This window comes from Cryptomeria japonica, chromosome 1 (genome assembly GCF_030272615.1).
Source record: "Cryptomeria japonica chromosome 1, Sugi_1.0, whole genome shotgun sequence".
Taxonomy (NCBI): domain Eukaryota; kingdom Viridiplantae; phylum Streptophyta; class Pinopsida; order Cupressales; family Cupressaceae; genus Cryptomeria; species Cryptomeria japonica.
Genome location: NC_081405.1, coordinates 527,797,488 through 527,815,535, shown reverse-complemented (window position 1 = coordinate 527,815,535; position 18,048 = coordinate 527,797,488). Strand labels below are relative to the sequence as shown.

At 35.5% G+C, this 18,048-nt stretch overlaps 1 protein-coding gene across 1 annotated transcript; it reads left to right on the top strand.

The window, feature by feature from the left end:
- Nucleotides 1-319: 319 nt before the first annotated feature.
- On the top strand, nucleotides 320-4,622 carry LOC131055372 (protein NRT1/ PTR FAMILY 4.4). Its single transcript, XM_057989826.1, has 5 exons — nucleotides 320-609; nucleotides 1,363-1,580; nucleotides 1,806-2,246; nucleotides 3,207-3,295; nucleotides 3,773-4,622. Exons 1-5 carry the CDS (start codon nucleotides 450-452, stop codon nucleotides 4,620-4,622), a joined length of 1,758 nt encoding a protein of 585 aa, XP_057845809.1. The 5' UTR covers nucleotides 320-449.
- Nucleotides 4,623-18,048: the final 13,426 nt, after the last annotated feature.

The following is an 18,048-nucleotide window of genomic DNA, read 5'->3' as shown; positions in this document are numbered from 1 at the left end:
AAACATAAAGAATATCACTGGTAGATATGAAGTGGGGAATAACATGGCCACCGATACTATAACAACAACTAGTATATATGAAATGACAGATGCAACTTTATGTCGAATATAGGAAAGAGAGTATTTATTCAATATTAATTAAACAAATTGCAGTAAACTTGTTAAATATTCAAGCTTGTGCCTTTACACTATACCACTCGCTCAAGTACAGGCAATGGAATGAAAGGAGATAGAGAATTTTAGCATGCATTACGTGGCCCACTAAAACTGGACTAATAAAATATGAAACATTCTTCAAAAATCAATTATGGGGCTGGTGTGGAGTGCACCTTTAATTTCAAGAGTTACTCAAAATCAAAATGTCACGCCCAAGAGAAGATTTTACATTTTGACAGTATTTATTGCAATCAAGAAAGTTTGATAGGAAGGAAACTTTGTCATTGGAGGCCATGGCAGAGGGAGAAAATGGGTGGCATGAGAGAAACAACATGGTCTCAACAAAAGAAGAGGATTCTGGGCATGGTGGAAAGCTCGATTTTGTGGACAGGAAGGGAAGGCCATGCAATTCAGACAAGTTGGGTGGTGTTAAGGCTGCTGCTTTCGTTCTTGGTACATTTGATTTTGATTCTATTATGATAGTTTGTTGTTTTAATTGTGTATTTTTTAATTGATGTTTTGAATCATATTCAATGATTTGTGAATTAAAAGAAAGAAAGTGTTACGTAAGGCTGCTGCTTTCATCTTTGGTAAATTTGATTCATAATAGATCATGTTTGATAGCTTTTGGTTTTAACATGTATATTTTTTAATTGATATTTTGAATCATCAAACAGAAGAGAGGGTTGATTCTTATTAGATGTATGTTAACATTTGGTTTTAACTGTTTATATTTCAATCGATGTTTCAAATCATACTTAGTAATCTATGGTCAAAAAGAAGAGAATGTTAATTCATAATAGATGTATGATGGGTTTTGGTTACATCAGTGTGCATTTTTCAATTGACTTTTTGAATCACGCTCAGTGATCTATGATCAGGAAGAGGAGTGTTGATTCATAATAGATGTATGATAGCTTTTGGTTTTAACTCTGTATATTCCTCAATTTTATGTTTTGAATCACATTCAGTGATACACAATGAGAAAGAGAAGAGTGTTGATTCATAATAGATGTATGATAATTTTTGATAATCATCATTTTGAATTACACTCAATGATCCATGATCATGTTGATTTATATATGATAGCTTTTAGTTTTTAACCATGTATATTTTTCAATTGTTATTTCAAATCACACTAGTGACCCATAACCTGAAGAAAGAAAGTGTTAGAAAGTGTTGATTAACCTGATATGTTTGTTACAGTGGCGCAGGGATTCGATGCCATGGCCTTGATAGCCGTGCAGAACAATCTGATAAGATATCTCTACAGTGATATGCATTTCTCAGTTTCAGAGTCGGCAAATGCAGTCACCAACTTTGTGGGCACTGCTAACCTGTTGTCACTAGCAGGCGGTTTACTGTCAGACTCATTTCTCACTCGTTTCAAAACCATGTCTATTTTCTCCGTTGTGGAAATGATGGTACTGATTTATTTTGTCTTTCACTGATTTTTGGCAGTTTAAGTTTAGGTTTCTGCTGATCAGCTGTCTGGTAGAATTTAAGTTGTCTGTTTTTTAAAGATCCAAAACATTGGATAAACTAAATTCAAACTAGGTAGTTGATTGCACAGAAAACTTAGAGTGAATTGTTCTATTGGCCATCAGATTATATCACAGATCATGAACTTTGTCTATGGCTATTTTCAGGGATACTTCTTGCTTACAGCACAGGCTTATTTGCCTTCCCTGAAACCACCCAGATGTTCTATGGACTCTTTCAGGAACAACTGCCAGGCAGCACATGGTGTACAAAAGGGTGTTATGTTCTTGGCCCTTTATCTGATAGCCCTTGGAAGTGGATTCATCAAGTCCAATTTTCTGGCTCATGGAGCAGATCAGTTCGATCAGAGAATCCCCCACCAGAAGAAGATGCTGTTTAATTTCTTCAATTGGGCCTATTTTGGCCTCTGTTTGGGCTCGGTTGTTGCACTAACGTTGTTAGTGTGGGTACAAGACAACGTGGGCCGCTTTTGGGGATTTGGGATTTCTGCTTCAGCCATGATCATATCCTTTCTTGCTCTGATCTCAGGGAACACCCTTTATAGAAACAAGATACCCAATGGCAGCCCACTCACAAGAATTCTTCAGGTGGGTTGGTTACCTATGTTGGCATAAGTGAATAGCTTTTTCTTGTGGGATCTGTGAGACGGCCCACATCAGTTGACAGCACAAAATCTTGAGAAGAATGTCTTTTTGCTTGCAACTTAATTGCCAGTTTGCAGATTGGTTTTTTGTTTTAATTTTTAATAAAACAGAAACAAATGGATATTTTGATTCTTAGATGAAAGAAGTTAATTATTCAGACACTTAATAGTTAATCCAAATGTTAATATAGAAATAAAAATACAGAGATTTTTTTGTTCTTAATTAAATTGAAATAAAGAAAACAAAGATATTGAAGAGCAGGGAGCTTTAGGATTCAGTGAGCAGCCTTCATATCTATAAATTGTCATTATATAAAAACTTTGAAGGTGTTAGTGACCTTCCAAATCAATATTTTTACTTATTAAATAGTATTAGTATAAGAGATCAACTTTCAGAAATGTTGAAAGAAATTACAATACACTTAAAAATTGTTGCAATAATAGACACAAATAAATCTTCTGTCGATCCAAGGGGGAGTTGCAAGGACTTCTTGATCAAATGATCCTCGAGGACTTGATCAACTGATCAAATGATCAGAAATGAAGAATGTATCACAATAATCTTATTATATAGAAGTCTTGAATGATTCGAAGAACTATAGACATGCCTATTCATACAAAACTCAGTTAGAACAATTTTTTTTTATCCCTGCATAAGGCTGCAGTTCTTTTCATGCGGGAGGAATTACAATATATTCCAACAGGTGTGGCTGTTAATTTGTCGAATGTCGTCTAAAAACAATTGATATATAAGAATAATGCTAGTCTAGGAGATCAACTCTCAGGTGTGTAACCGTTATTCCAACTAAACAGTCAGATAAGATCCATATTTTTTTAATCTTTTGTGTGATATACAAATCTGAAATTTCTTTTTAATATTCATTTGGTTTTTTTAGCCATGCAGGTCTTGGCAGCGGCCTTCCGGAATAGAAAGAGTCAGTTAACAGAAGAAGAAAAGAGGACAGGATTTCCACAACAATCAACTAAGCTCAGGCAAGAATAAAACACATATCCAACTCATAAAAAAAGATGTAGAAAATTGCGATTGTTAACATCAATCAGTTACAAAGTTCTATTACTTCTAAAGAAAGTGATAGATTCTTCTTTACTCTTAAAACATAACATTAAATTGTCCCAGATCAGAACAAATCAGGCCTCGATAGTGACAATACATAACATAAAAGTCTTACTTTGCCATTAAAGTTTTACTAATATGATTTGAGAATCTTATAATATATAATATATTAGTCTGAAAGAATATATTAGTATCAGTATGAATATCAATTTAGAATTCTTTTAATGTAATGACTGTTAAAATTAATATATAAAAAAGGTTTTTTTTAAACATATTCAGGTTATTAGCTGCACTTCTTGTCATTACCTGAGTCTTTTTAGAATGCTTTCAGCATCAAAAGAATATCATTTTATCATTGCCAAACAATCTGATGAATACATTTTTTACTATGACAGATTTTTGAACAAAGCAGCATTTGGTATCAATGGTGACTCCAATCCATGGCACAGGTGCAGCGTAGACCAGGTGGAGGAAAGCAGAGCTTTTTTAAGAATCCTGCCAATATTCGGCAGCACCATAGTAATGAACTGTGCAATAGCACAGCTGCAAACTTTTTCAGTCCAGCAGGGAAGCACAATGCGAACAAGCATTACCCAAGATTTCAAAGTACCCCCTGCTTCACTGGGGGCAATTCCACTTGTAGTTCTAATATTCCTGGTACCCTTATATGATCTCTACTTAATCCCATTTGCCAGGCACTTCACCAGACACCCAGCAGGAATTCCTACTCTATACAGAACAGGCTTTGGCCTAATCCTCTCTGCTGCTTCCATGGCAGTGGCCGCCATGGTGGAAACCAAACGCAGAACCAACGTAGAGAAAATGCCCATAACGTACCTTTTGCCTCAGTTTTTCTTGTCTGCTTTGTCAGAGTTCTTAACCAGAGTGGGGCTAGTGGAATTCTTCTACAGTCAATCACCTCCAGAGATGAGATCCATGTCAGTGGCACTCAATTCTTTTTCTGTATCATTGGGTTATTTCATGAGCTCCCTACTGGTCTCCCTCACCAATTGGGCCACCAGAAAAAACAATGCCCACTCTTCTGGAGGATGGCTTGCCCACAATGACCTTAATGAGGACCATCTGAATTGGTTCTATTGGTTGTTGTGTGGAATCAGTGTTGTTAATTTCTTCTGCTATGTACTTTGTGCCTTGTCATACACTAAGAACAGTGGCAGCACTTCTCAACTAGGTCATCAAAATAGTCGCATTTTAGTTGAAATAAAAGATGATAGTTTGGCTTAAACAATATATTCTAAGCATTCATTTGAAATCATAATTATAAATAGATTTTACTAAGCATTCATTTGAAATCATAATTATAAATAGATTTTACTGAAAAAAAGGCATAATTTCAAATGAACCACCTAAACGAATCAAAACTTAAAAAAAAAGTGGTGCCCTTGATTGTAATGGCATAGCAAGGACAGCATAATGCATTATGCTCAAACCAAATGGGCAATGTACGTTCATTTTACTTGATGCACTAACTTCTGTACATGCACTTCAATCTCTCTTGCATGAATCTGCAGCGCGCATTGTCTGGTTATTTGGGCCTTTCTGAGCTATACGACTTTCAATTGATTCAAAAGATTTGGTACTTTTTCCTTACAATTCACATCATATTATCCTACAATTACACTGCTCACAATAGATGAATCTGGTTCACTTTGCATGGTCCTGACCTGCGTTTGATTTGACCTGTAAGCTTATTTCTCTGTCAACAAAAGCACGTGTTTCTATTATAAAGTTTGATTCAGAGAAAAAAATCCCTTTTTAACATAATTCTACGTAGAGTTCAACAATATTGGTTGTTCCAGGCTAATCCAACTAGTAGAAATCATTTGCTCTAAAATAGTTGTGACTTGAGTTTTGATGATTGGAATATTGAGTTTAGTAATTAAAATGTACAGAAATGTGCATAGAAACTAAGTGCATTTAGTTTAATAATTGAAATAAAAATGTATAAAAATATTAAAAAAAAGTGTATGGATTTGATAATTATAGATGGTTTTAAAATTAAAATAGATTTGAATTTTCATATTTTTTAATTGTTAATCACTTTAGAATCAATATGGTATGTTGATGTTATATGGGATGAGTTCAATTGTTAGGACCATTTCTATGATTTAAACTTGTTCTAGGTTAGTCTTTTGTATTCTAGATAGATTGTTTTTTTCAATTCACTCATCATACCTTGATTTTATGTGCTTCTCTATGTGTGGACTTTGTGGTATTGAAAATTATTTTGTAGGATTATCATTAGTTCATAGGAAGCTATTGCATATTTCAATCCTCAAAATTTTAAAAATTATAAAAACAACATTCTTCAATCATTCAGATGCTTCTAAAATGATTGTATAGTGCGAGATTCCTTTTAGAGTATCAATTGAAGGGTGAGATACAAAATTAATTGCTTTTTAGGAGATAAGCTTCAATGATTAATATGAATGCATTGGATATATTTTAATATAGGGTCATAAGAGCATATCATTCAAACTTATATTTAATTGACACTAGGTAGGAAGAGTAAAGATGGAAATCAGTTAAGTTTGAATTTATAATACAATTCACATTAGCATGAGTCCATGATTGTGAGTGTGACCTCACACACAAATTAGTTCCAAGATAGAAAAGGGGTTAGAGGGATAGTGTGTGCATCATAATAAATGTTAATATGGGAGTAATCAATAATTGGATAGGAAAAATTTATAGGTATGTAACAATAAATTTTTAGTTGCTATTTGTTACTATTTAACTATTTTTGACATTTATATCCTCATCATTTGTCTAAATCCAAGTTCTTCAAAAGTTTCCAAGTTGCTCATATTTGATAAACTTTTCTTGATCTTGAAATAAAGTTGCCACAAGTTAGAAATTTTGAAATCTTGAGATAGATGTGTATCACACTATTGCAGATAGAATTTGGGTCCTAATCTTTGCAATTTGATATGGGCTATTTTTTTGTACTTTCCCCATTTCAACATCTTTGTTTAAAAAATATTTATCGATAGAAAATATAGGTGCTGAATCACCACAAAAGTTATATGTTTGTAAAAAAAATTAATCATTGAATTGTGAAAAAAGACAAAAAAAGATCCACTCTAAAATTTGATATTTAGCATAAAAAATCACCTAGGATATTATGCTTCTTTATAGTGAAGTTGTCAAGGCTTCTATAGAATTTTCAATAGGTTGTTTCTCAAATTATATTCTAGCATGTGAACATGGGAAAGTAGATAAGTGCTAAGTGTATAAATATGTATGTAATAGAGTAGATCCATAGTATAATGCAAGGGACTTAAATTTAACAAAATTATGTTATTTGTCAACATATCAATGTATAAAGGTGCACTCACCAAATAGGCACAAAACTAAATTGGAAATGGCATAGGAATGCAACTTTCACCATTGCTTAGATAAAATAGTTGAGAATGATACATGTATCAAAAATAAATTAAAAAAAATAAATGAATAAACAATGGTACAAGAGGTAGAAAACTTATGTAGATACTATGTGATTTGGCTAAACATGACTTGTCCATGTGTAGAAAATTCAATGATACTTGGATGAACTATTTTGAATATATAAACTTACTTTTTATCAGGATGGGTCACCTTTGTTGCAACTATATGATTAATTGCATTATAGAGAATCTGATTTGTATGCATGAATCTAATCTATATAAATCCCTGGGTGTGTTCCTTCAATCTATCTTGAATATCTAATTTTTTTCCAAAATAAAAATTGGTTTAATGTGCTCAATATTTTTCACATGACATGGATAGTTCCTCCTTTTATCAATAAAATCTTATAATTTATCATTTAAGGCCATGCATGTTTGTGTATGGCACCCATTAACTTTATGACAATTATAAAAAGTATGTTCATTGCAGCCTTTAGGTAATATTCTACATGGTTTTAATGGATGAATGGGTGGAAGAGTGATCTAATTAGCATTCAATAATCTTTATATCACATTGTCTAGATGTTCACTCATATTTTAGAACTTTCTGGGAGCTTGAGGCTTAAAATAAAGTGTTGGAAGTGGTAGCCACATGAATACTATTCGATCTTATATATTTCTTATTATTTTTTATTAAGAGTTAAAGTTGGTTTTGAAGGGGTCCTAAAGCCCTTTACAATAGAAAAAGAGCAATAAAGTAATGGCCAAACAAGAAAAAAATATTTGCAACCACCAAACTCAAACAACACATTGGAAGAAAATAAAAAGAATCATACCACAACATAGCAAAAATAGGGACAATAAAATCACCACGACACATCTTTATAAGGATCTTACGCACTCAGGCTCTTCTTTCCCTCTCTCCCTCAATCTCAAAAACCTTAGACTAAACAATTGTTTATTTCCTATTGGTTTTCTTCACCAACTTAGGCTTTTCTTTTTCCATAGTTTTTATCTTGTATTCCCTTTTAGTTTTTTAAATTCCTCAAACAAATGATACTTCGAGTCTATTAGACTCATAATTTTTAGGATTGGACTCCCCATAGGTAAAATATGACTCACATTCTCCCTCAAAGTTCTTAAAATATTTATACATTTAATGCATTGACTTATAGGAAGAAGTGTTAATATAATCAACCACCTTCAGTTTTAACCCTTTTCTAGAAGTTCTACTTGAGCTAGGGCTCTTAAGGATAATATTTTGGGATTTCATGTAGTTGATAATTAGGAGAATCAACCCTTTTATGAACAAGAGCTGTGTTTGGGGATTTTTTCATGTTTTAATGGAATTTTCTAGAAAGTAAGTGGATAAAATGGAAAAGACTCCTTAATCACATGCCTTAGGTGATTTAGTAACACCAAACAATATTAATAGACTAACTTGAATCTATCCTATAAAGATGCATACCTCACGATGCATTCAATAACTGTAGAGGAGGGGATTTGTCACCTCTAAGATGATGAATTTGAAAGGACAAATCGAACTACCGCTACCTCACTCAAACTAGTGCTAAGGAGAGCTAGGGGATAAAAGTGAAAAGCTAAGCTAATAAATTGTAGATGAGACTCCCAGATGACTCTATTGGGTCTTTGTTCTCGGGATGACTACGCGGAGCTAGGACACCAGTGTGACGCATTGTCATCCAGTACAGACAGAACACATAAACCATACAAGGGTTGCAGATACATTTATAATATAAATGAATGTGGAAAAACAACAAGATAGACTAATAAAGTGCAGAATAAGAAATATTAAAATGATTTGAGAAGAGGGAAAAGAAGGAAGCTCACAACTGGTCCACGATATGAAGCCTCCAGCTAAATGATATTATTCCTATGATTATAAACCTGCACACAAGCAAGAAGGAAAATATTGGGGATTGTGTTTTGGAGTTTGCCTCAGTCAAACCCTCGTTTTGGTGTTTCCACCTCCACAGACAACCTAGATAGATTGATATAATAAAAGATAAACGTAAGACAAGAAAAATGATAAATGATAAATGACAAAAGATAGAAGAGGGATGTGATAAATCCCAAGGTGCCTAAAGATAGGATAAATGGATAGATATTACCAAAGAGGCTTCAGAAAGCCTAAAGAGTTGCAAGAGATTATTGTGAGAGCTTGAGAGTGTTGTAGCAAAATAGAGATTGTTGTAGCAAGAGAAAGAGAAAGAGAAAGAGAGAGTTGTGAGAGCCCAGAGAATGAGAGGTCTTTCTTGAGAGAACCAAGAGATCCTGAATGGATAGAAAAGATAGATTTAAAATGAGAGAAGAGGAGAGAAAAGAGGGCCGACGAACTGTCTAGAAGATTCCAAGTCGTTTCCACTGACATGTGCATGTGACAAGTGGAAAGGTACGCTCAGAACCAACATTCAAATGTTAAGATGTTGGGGGATGAATGCACGATGCGCGAATGTCCGTGCAACATTCTAGTGTCCAAATGAATCACACTCGAAAACAACAGGAGACAAGGGAGACACGTGGCTTAAAGACTGACGCCACAAGGGAGCTGCTGAAAATGGGTTCTTGAGAATCCTGAGAGGGAAAACGCTGATGTAAGGGCTAAAATGAGCCTACTCAGGTGCTAGGGGAATGGACACCAAAGAGGTTACCAAAGATGTAGGTCAAATTACAAAGGGGGATGCGATTTTTGACACTACAATAACATTAGCCCAAGTTGGCTTCAATGAGGTTCTCTCATAACCATAATGAAGTTTCACCAATTTGTCCTTCTCAACCTGCTTAAGAAAGGTCTCTAAAGGGATTCTTCCTCCACTCTTCTATCTATAACACTTTAGTTCCCTCTATTATCAGGAAAGTTGTGATGCTAAAGGGGCAGCAAAACTGAAGCAGCGAATAAGGGCAGAGGCTCCAAGGAAAGAGCGATGAAGACCTGCACCCACTTAGGGGGAGGGTCATCAAAGATCCCTGGAGCAACGGGAAGTAAAATTGAAACTGAGGTAGAAGTCAGAGCCACTGAAGGAACAGGCTCTGAAACAACAACACTAGAGGATGCACCAGTGGACTGTAAGGCAGCATCATGAGCTTGAGCTTGAGCCCGTTAGAAGCGTTTATGCTCATGTGCACATTGGTTTCGACAGAGGTGGGGACCACCAACTACAAGGTCTAAGGAATTAGGAGCATCATGCTCCATAGGAGAGGCCTTTGGGATCGGCTCAAGGACAGGAGGAGGCCTAACTAATGAGGCTGGATGGACATCCTGAATGGGCACCACATTCATAGCGACGAGCGTCTGACCTCGCTTCGCTCGAGGAGTGGGTGGAGGGATAGGAGGCACCGACGTGGTCTGTGATGTAGATGTAAGTGGAGATGAAGGGACCCGAGATGAGTGCTTCCCCTTCACGTAGCAAGATGGCCCAGGGATATTAGCTATGATGGGAAGCTCAAAGGGTGGGTGGGCCATGGAATTTGATAATGAAGGTGCCTTTCCATTGGTTGCACTAGGTGCAGTTGTAGGAATCGAGCACACCACTGGGGTCTGCGCGGTCCTAGGCGAACAAGGAGGTCCCGGTGCGGAACAAGGTTTAGCCTCGACCCCTTGTGATGGAGGGACATGTGGCACGACCAGTTCCATGACTGAGATCTTGGGTGCATAAGTTAATGCAAGAGGCGACAAAGGTAAGGTAGGCTGCACAGATGTAGAAGCCAACTCCATCATCTTGTATTTATAATATGCATGGTATAAAAGGTCACCACAGGGAAGCATGGGCCCAATCAAGGCAGGCCAGAAGTGATCCAAAGAGAAGTCCCATGAGAAATCAATGGTCGATAGCTAGTGTCCTTGACAACATGCACTGTGCCTTCATGAGGAAACTTTAAGCACTTGTGTACCATGGAAGGAACCACCTCCATGGCGATCAACCATGGAATCCCAAGTTTGACTCGGAAGAGATCAGACTTAGGGATGATAGTAAAAACCGAGGACACCACCTTGGGACCTACCATGACCATCAAGGTGATGCTTCCCAATGGGCTGAGAGAATCCATGGTGGGTCTGCAAGGTAGTGCAACACTCTTCATAGACCGACCTATGCCATTTATTCACAAAGAGTGTCTTCTCTGTGATGACATTGACTCTGCTGGAGGGGTAAACCATCACACCTATGATAGTTTGACCGTTAAATTGAGAAGAGATATAGAGAGGAGAAAGCTCTCCGCAATATGGTGCATCGAGTGGTGTGAATGAGATAAGAATGTCAGACACCTTCCCCTTTTGGGTAGGGGAGGAGATGATAGGGGTGACGGTTACCATGTTGACATATGGACCACCCTCCAAGGTCAAATCAGATGTAGAAATCACATTTGTCAAGTGTGGAGGAAACGAGTTGGTATAGATATGCAAGTCACTATTGGTTTTATCCACAGACTTGTTTGACTTGTGTTTCCTTGTGTAAACTTTGAAAGCCCCAATGTTGATATGGTCTTGAACAATGTGTCTAAGATGATAACATCTCTCAGAGTCATGACCAACCACACGATGGTAATGACAATACTTGGGTCCATCGAACCAGCGAGGGTAGGGTCGGCTATCTGATAGAGGTTTAGGCTCAGGTAGGGTGATCAGGTTGTCTCGCAACAATCGTTACATGATACTCAAATAAGAGTCATTCAATTTTGTGAAGACTCAGGTTTGCGAAGTCTGAGAGGCAGATATCGGAGGAGTAGTCGCTACATTAGCCATGACTTTATTCCTCTGAGACCCATCTGAGGATGTGCCAGGAAAGGACCCACTACGAGGGTTCGAAGAAGAGTCTCTGAACTACGTCACAGTATGTTGATAATCGATCAAGGTAGAGAACATGCTAGAAAAGTTTTGATAACGATTTAGGGACAACTTCTACCTCAATGGTGGCTGCAGGTTACTTATGAACATACGCTGCAAATCATTATCTGATAGGGCAAAGGGGATCTTAGTTGAGATCACCTGATATCATGAGATAAAATCCGTCACCTTCTCATTTGGTTTCTGCTTACAATGAACAAGGTCAGATATAGTGACCTTGCTGCCTATGTTACCTTGAAACCTCTTGAGATCAGATATAGTGACCTTGCTGCCTATGTTACCCTGAAACCTCTTGAGAAAGAGATCCATCAGCTGGTCAAAGGTGTGGATGGAGTGGTTAGGTAGAGAATTGTACCATTCCAATGCAGTCCCTTTGAGGAAACAAGCAAACAACTTAAGGAGAACAAAGTCCAGATTGTGATAGTTACTACACATGGTCATAAATGAATTGATGTGAGTGTTCGGGTCACCATGGCCACTGAACCTATCAAAATTCAATGACTCGGTGATCGTTGGAAGGATGGTATTCAGGATAGTGATGTCTAAAGAGCTCTTCCTATAGTACGTAGGTGCAGATGGTTGGCTGGAAGCATAAGCCAGAGAAGTGAGTTACAACTAAAGTTGGCCCATGTTTTGTAGTATATTATTTAGAACCAGGTTCGTAGGCGAAGGAGGTGGTGGTGGAGCTGCACTGCCTCCCCCGCCATACGACACGTTGGCTGATGTGGCACTGGCAAAGACAACCGCAATATGGGAAATAAGGAAAATAATAGTTGAGTCACTAGCCATACCCGTGTAACCTAAAGGAACAAAGAAGGCACTGATACTCAGGATGGTGGAATCTACCATGCAGGCCCTCAACCCCAGGATGCTAACACCAACTTGGGACCCGAATAGATCAAACTAGGTGTCCATAGGGGACACCTCAGCTAGGGGCACATGGTTTTTAACAATCATGGATAGGGCCCTCAACATCTCTAGGCCTCTCCTATTGGATATCAACATGTCTCTCAACATGCTGACGACATTCCTGACCTGGGGGAGGATGTTCATTGGTTCAGGAATCCCTCAAAATCTCTCAAATTCTTCTTTAAAGAATTGATCTGCTCAAAATTGATAGAGTCAATAGAATCGTGATCGATAGCAGGAGGGGAAGATGAGGTAGAACTCCTAGGAGAGTTGGCTTGTGAATTAGAAGGAGAAGGCCCCCCAGTCAGAATAGATTTCAAATTTTGAGAGGTCAACAACTCATTGGGATCAGATGACTACTCATCCTGCATGGCATTGGGTAGAGGAGGACTGTAGCGATCAGGAGGGAAGCTCCTCCTAGATGACCCCCTAACTACGACTCCTATCACAGTGTGGATCATAAAGCTCATAAGCAGATCGACAACCAAATCATGGAACATGGGCACCTATGCAAGTCTTTGGAAAAAGATGTAGGACTATTTTTTTTATATGTTTACGATAAAAACGTAAAAGGGAAAAAGATGCTTGTTGTTTTTGGTTTTTGTTTTGTGTTTTTCCTTTTATTTTATTTACCTTTTTTTAAAAAAGTTTTTGAAATGAGTGTGATGAAAAGTAAATAAACTATGCTAAACTTAGAAAAGGAAATGAAATAAAGCAACTAAGCTATACTAGAAGAAACAATCACACATGAATCCCCTTTCATGTTAGGTTCACCAAAATGTAATGGAGGGAATTTGTCACCCCAAGGATGATGAATCCTCAAGGACAAATCGTCCTTCCGAATACCTCTGTGAACTAGCGCTAAGATGAGCCAGGGGATAACAAATTTATATAGGGAGTGTCAACCACCCAAGAAACATCCCTGGACGACTTTGTAGAGCCTCTGTCCACAGGACAAGCATGCAGAACTGGGACACCAACACGACGCGTTGTCATCCTCTATGAATGGAGTGTAGAGTCTAGACAGAAAGTCCTGGATGCGCTAATGAAACTTATGAAACAACTAAACGATAGTGAAAACTATGAAAAACACAGATTACGAAACAAAATAAGGAAAGTAGTAGAGAATAAAGAAATCTCACAACCGGTCCATGCCATGAAGCCTCTCGCAAGATAATCCCCTCTTCACGAGGCTGTACCTACACACATGCAAGAGAGAAAATGTTGGGGGTTGTGTTTTGGAGTCTGCTTAAGTCAAACCCCCTTTTTGGTGTTTCCACCTCCATGGACAACCCAAAAAGCCACGAGAAAGGAAGATGACGAAGAAGATGATAAAGAAGAATGCAAAAGCAAATACAAAGATAATGCTATTTTATTTGGTAATTGGAGAGTAAACAAGCTATTGGAAATGCAAGATAGAGTTAGATTAATACTCCCCTAGAGCTTGGCAAGTGTTGGTATGCTTGGTAAACTTGGTAGCTTGATGATGCTGCAACAATGGTGATGGTGTCTCCAAGAGAAAGTCTCCAATCTGCCAATAGATCCTTTGAAAATGTCCCAAAACCAAGGATATAGGTTAAGGGACGAGTCTGGATGTTGGTGGTCATGCAAGGAGGCATTACGATTCCTTCCTGGAGTGGGTCGCAACGTCCCAACGACCACTTGGTGGCTCAGGCTGACATGTTGGTGGGATGATAGCACGTCGGGCGGACGTGTCCATGCCGCATATGCCTCTGTAAATTTGTCAGGCTGGCAGAATTGGTAATATCTCTGGGGAAGCTAACATGGACTTCTTCGGTGGAAAAAAGGACAAGTCGGCAGACCTGTCCTCCAAGAAGCGTAGGGGAGGCACCACATGTCGCAATTGCCACTAAAGCTGATGAGGGTGATATTTTTTACTCTACAAATCGTTTGACACAACAAGCTTTGAGACCATGTTAGATTAAAAAATAAATGAAAACTACCCAAAACCTAGTGTACGATAGATTGAATAGAACTATTCTAAGAATGATATAAAATAAAATTAGAAAATTTGAGTTAGTTTCCATAAGAGATTTATACAAGTACAAAAAAAAAGTGCATTATAAGAGCTCAAAAATAATTAATGAATAACAAACTAGAGGAGTAAGCTAAATGAGTAGATGCATGCATTGGAAAGAAGAGGCAAGTCTAATCAATAAAAAAAGGTAATTCCAACTAACCAAAATAGGTGGGAATTACACTCATAAATGTGTCATCAACCCTTCTTATGACCCATTCACTATAAGTAACCATTCACTATAACTAAGTAAGATAAACTAAATGAGTGGGGAAATAGATAATATACAACTAAGAAAAAAAAAACTCACATTAACAAATATAAAATGATATTTAGCTGGAAATATGATGTAGATAATTTTTGACAAATGGCTAAAAAGGATTCATTAATATGCAAAAATAGTAATGTGTATATACATAATCTAAAATATATAAACTTGTTGTATGTCATGATGGGTCACTTCCATAACTAAAGGGTCAATTTTGTAATTGTCAATTTGATATCCATACATCCTTGGGTATTTTCCTTCAATTTACCTTGAGTGTGTAAATTTTCTCCAAAGTAAAAATTGGTTTGGTTTTCTTAGAAGTTTGTACATGATAGGGATAGTTCCTTTCTTATGTCAAATATTGTAAGGAGTTTATTCAATAATTGGCATACAAGTAGTGGATGTCCTATATGATAATGTAATGCAAGTATTATGGTACAAAGCTACTTAATAATTATGTGAGCAAACATGCTACATAAGATCTAGATCTATGATGATTAATTGCTAAAATAAATTAGGATTAGCCATTGAAATACAATTCTAATGGTCTCAAATAAAATATTTTGCACTTCAAGTTAGCACATAAGAACTAGTTTAAGGGGTTGGGTTGGATCTAAAATTGAATTTCAAAACTAAAAGCTTTGAGCACATTTTCATAGCTACATATTTGACCTAAAATATATATGCAATTGAAAACTCAATTTAAAATTATAAATACAACTAAGTCTAATGTTTAAAAATATAAAAATTTGATAAAAAATTAGATTATATAATTATTTTTTATAAAAAATTATTTATCTTTTATCATTACATAAAGATAAACCTAATTAAACTAAATTTAAAATAAATAATATATAAAATACACAAATTTTATCATTAAATTTTTACTCTCAATTTCATATACATTCTTAAAATAGAAAAAACTATAATATACTATGCTTAAATTTGTCACATAGAGAAATTGATATAACTTGAAAAATCTCATTGTATTAAAGGAATGAGAGTAATTCTAAAGCCATCATTGTCTATGCACATCCCTCTTAGAAATTAAGAGAAAACAGATGAGACAAATAAAATCATTAGAAAAAGCCTTTTTAGAGAAACTCTCTTAACGCTAATAAATTCTTTCAATAGAGTGAAGAACCCTAAAAATTATATATATATTTTAATCTTAGTCAACCTTCAAAGCTTTTATTTTTATAGAAGGAAGATAAATGTGAAGTAATAATGAGAAATCATGTATGCCATTTTAAAATAAAAGTATAAAATAAGGTATCGTGCTATTTTCAAAATTATATTAATTAAATTTTAAATAATTGATATAAATTAATTTAAAAATAATTACTATATTAAATAAAGATTAATTTGATTATAACTTAATAATTATTTAAATGAAAAATAAATGATTATGATTATTGTTGATAACTATTGTTTGAATTAAATGCTGAAAAAATAAAGATTATGAAAAAGTTATATTATTGTTTAAAAAGTTATTTATTATAAATTTGAAATTTATTTCAAAAATACTTGAAAAGAAAATAATAATATGGTTTGAAAGGAATATAAGATTATAAAGTACACATTCTTGTTATTATCGAAAATAAATGTATATAATTCGTGTTTTGTCTTTTTTAATCATTTTATTTGTTATTATATATGTGTAGCTTTGACTTTTTAATCTATTTATTTTGGAATGCTAGTTGATTTAAATAATATTGCACCACTAATTTTATATGTTTAACGTTTTAGTGAAGAATATGACTAGCTTAATTATATAGTTTCTTCATCTCTTAACTAGCCTATAGACATATGATTGTATCTCGTAGATATAATCGATTCTATCTCCTAGACATAAAAACCATGTGGTCGTTTTATTGTTTTGAATTTTGAATGCCCCACTTTCCTAGAATAACTTTATAGGAATATAATTATTACTCATCATTTTCGGTATCTAAGGTCTTGAAATATACATCTAGGACATTTATTTAAAGACATCATCTTAGGTCAATTTAATAATTGACTCATAATATGAAAGAATCTACATTTCATCACATCAATCACTTGAACAATCTTTTTTGACATGATTTTGAACTCACTACATCAACCACAAGGAACAACTTCTGTCAACTATGCCAATAATCTTTTATCTAACTATAATAGACTCCCAAAGGTTCTTTTTATCATCATCAAGGTCTAGTGGTGGAGAATTTGTGCTCTTGAAAGAGAGGTCACAAGTTCAAATCCCACAAGAAGGTAAGGTATGTATGCCTCATTTGTAGTGCAGTTAGGTACCTCCCATAAGGAGTACGAGGTAGTCTCATATTGCTCTAACCCATATCTAGACCCATATAAAGATTGTTGGCATCATGGACTATAAAAGACCCTTTCCTTTCCTTTCGACTTATCATATGTAAATACAACCACAAGCAAACATGTATCTCGTAGATCCCAAAGAATCTTTAAAGTGAACAAAATCATGTTAAAACATAATGTCTCAGAACCAAACTATCGAAACATCCCCAAACCTCATAAACTTTAGAATAACCATATCTCAAAACCCCATTCTAAGCTTTAATTTTTTTTTACAACATCTCAAATGATCAGAATTAAACACACAACAACTACCAAATAAATTCAATATTTTTATTGTAATCATTTCCATTCCACCATATCAAGCACTCAATCTCTATATCATTGCATCCATTTACTTTTTAAAATCAAATCATACTATATAAGTCAAAATAATGATCATTTCCTATCTATCTATTCTTTCTGAAACTCTTATATCTAAAATCCAATTTGACATATTCCAAACTTTATCAAAAATTTCATGTTATTTCCAAAACTTTCAACAGTCCGAATGGACAGATCTCAGAGCTCAAATGAAGAAGTCATGATGAAAAAAAAGAGAAATTGGAGAGAGAGCCATATTGTAAAATTGTCCACTCGGGTACCATTGAATTAAAAAACATGGTAGAAAGGTCGAAATCGTGCAATGATTCAGTGGGACGTCGCACAACTTTATAACACAAGAAGTGGCACAAGCACTTAAATTGCATGCCTAAGCACGGACATGATAACTTACACATCATTGATATTCAAAATTGTCAAACTCAGATATAATTTTTTTAAAACTATGGTCGATAGTCAGTAACTGAGCATGTTCAAATAGTTGTGATAGTATT

Excerpts from the sequence above, each read along its gene's own strand:
- LOC131055372 (XM_057989826.1), top strand. The coding sequence starts at position 450 with ATGGCAGAGGGAGAAAATGGGTGGCATGAGAGAAACAACATGGTCTCA. Across the intron at positions 2,247-3,206 it reads CACTCACAAGAATTCTTCAG|GTCTTGGCAGCGGCCTTCCG; the intron begins GTGGGTTGGTTA and ends TTAGCCATGCAG. Across the intron at positions 3,296-3,772 it reads CAACAATCAACTAAGCTCAG|ATTTTTGAACAAAGCAGCAT; the intron begins GCAAGAATAAAA and ends TTACTATGACAG.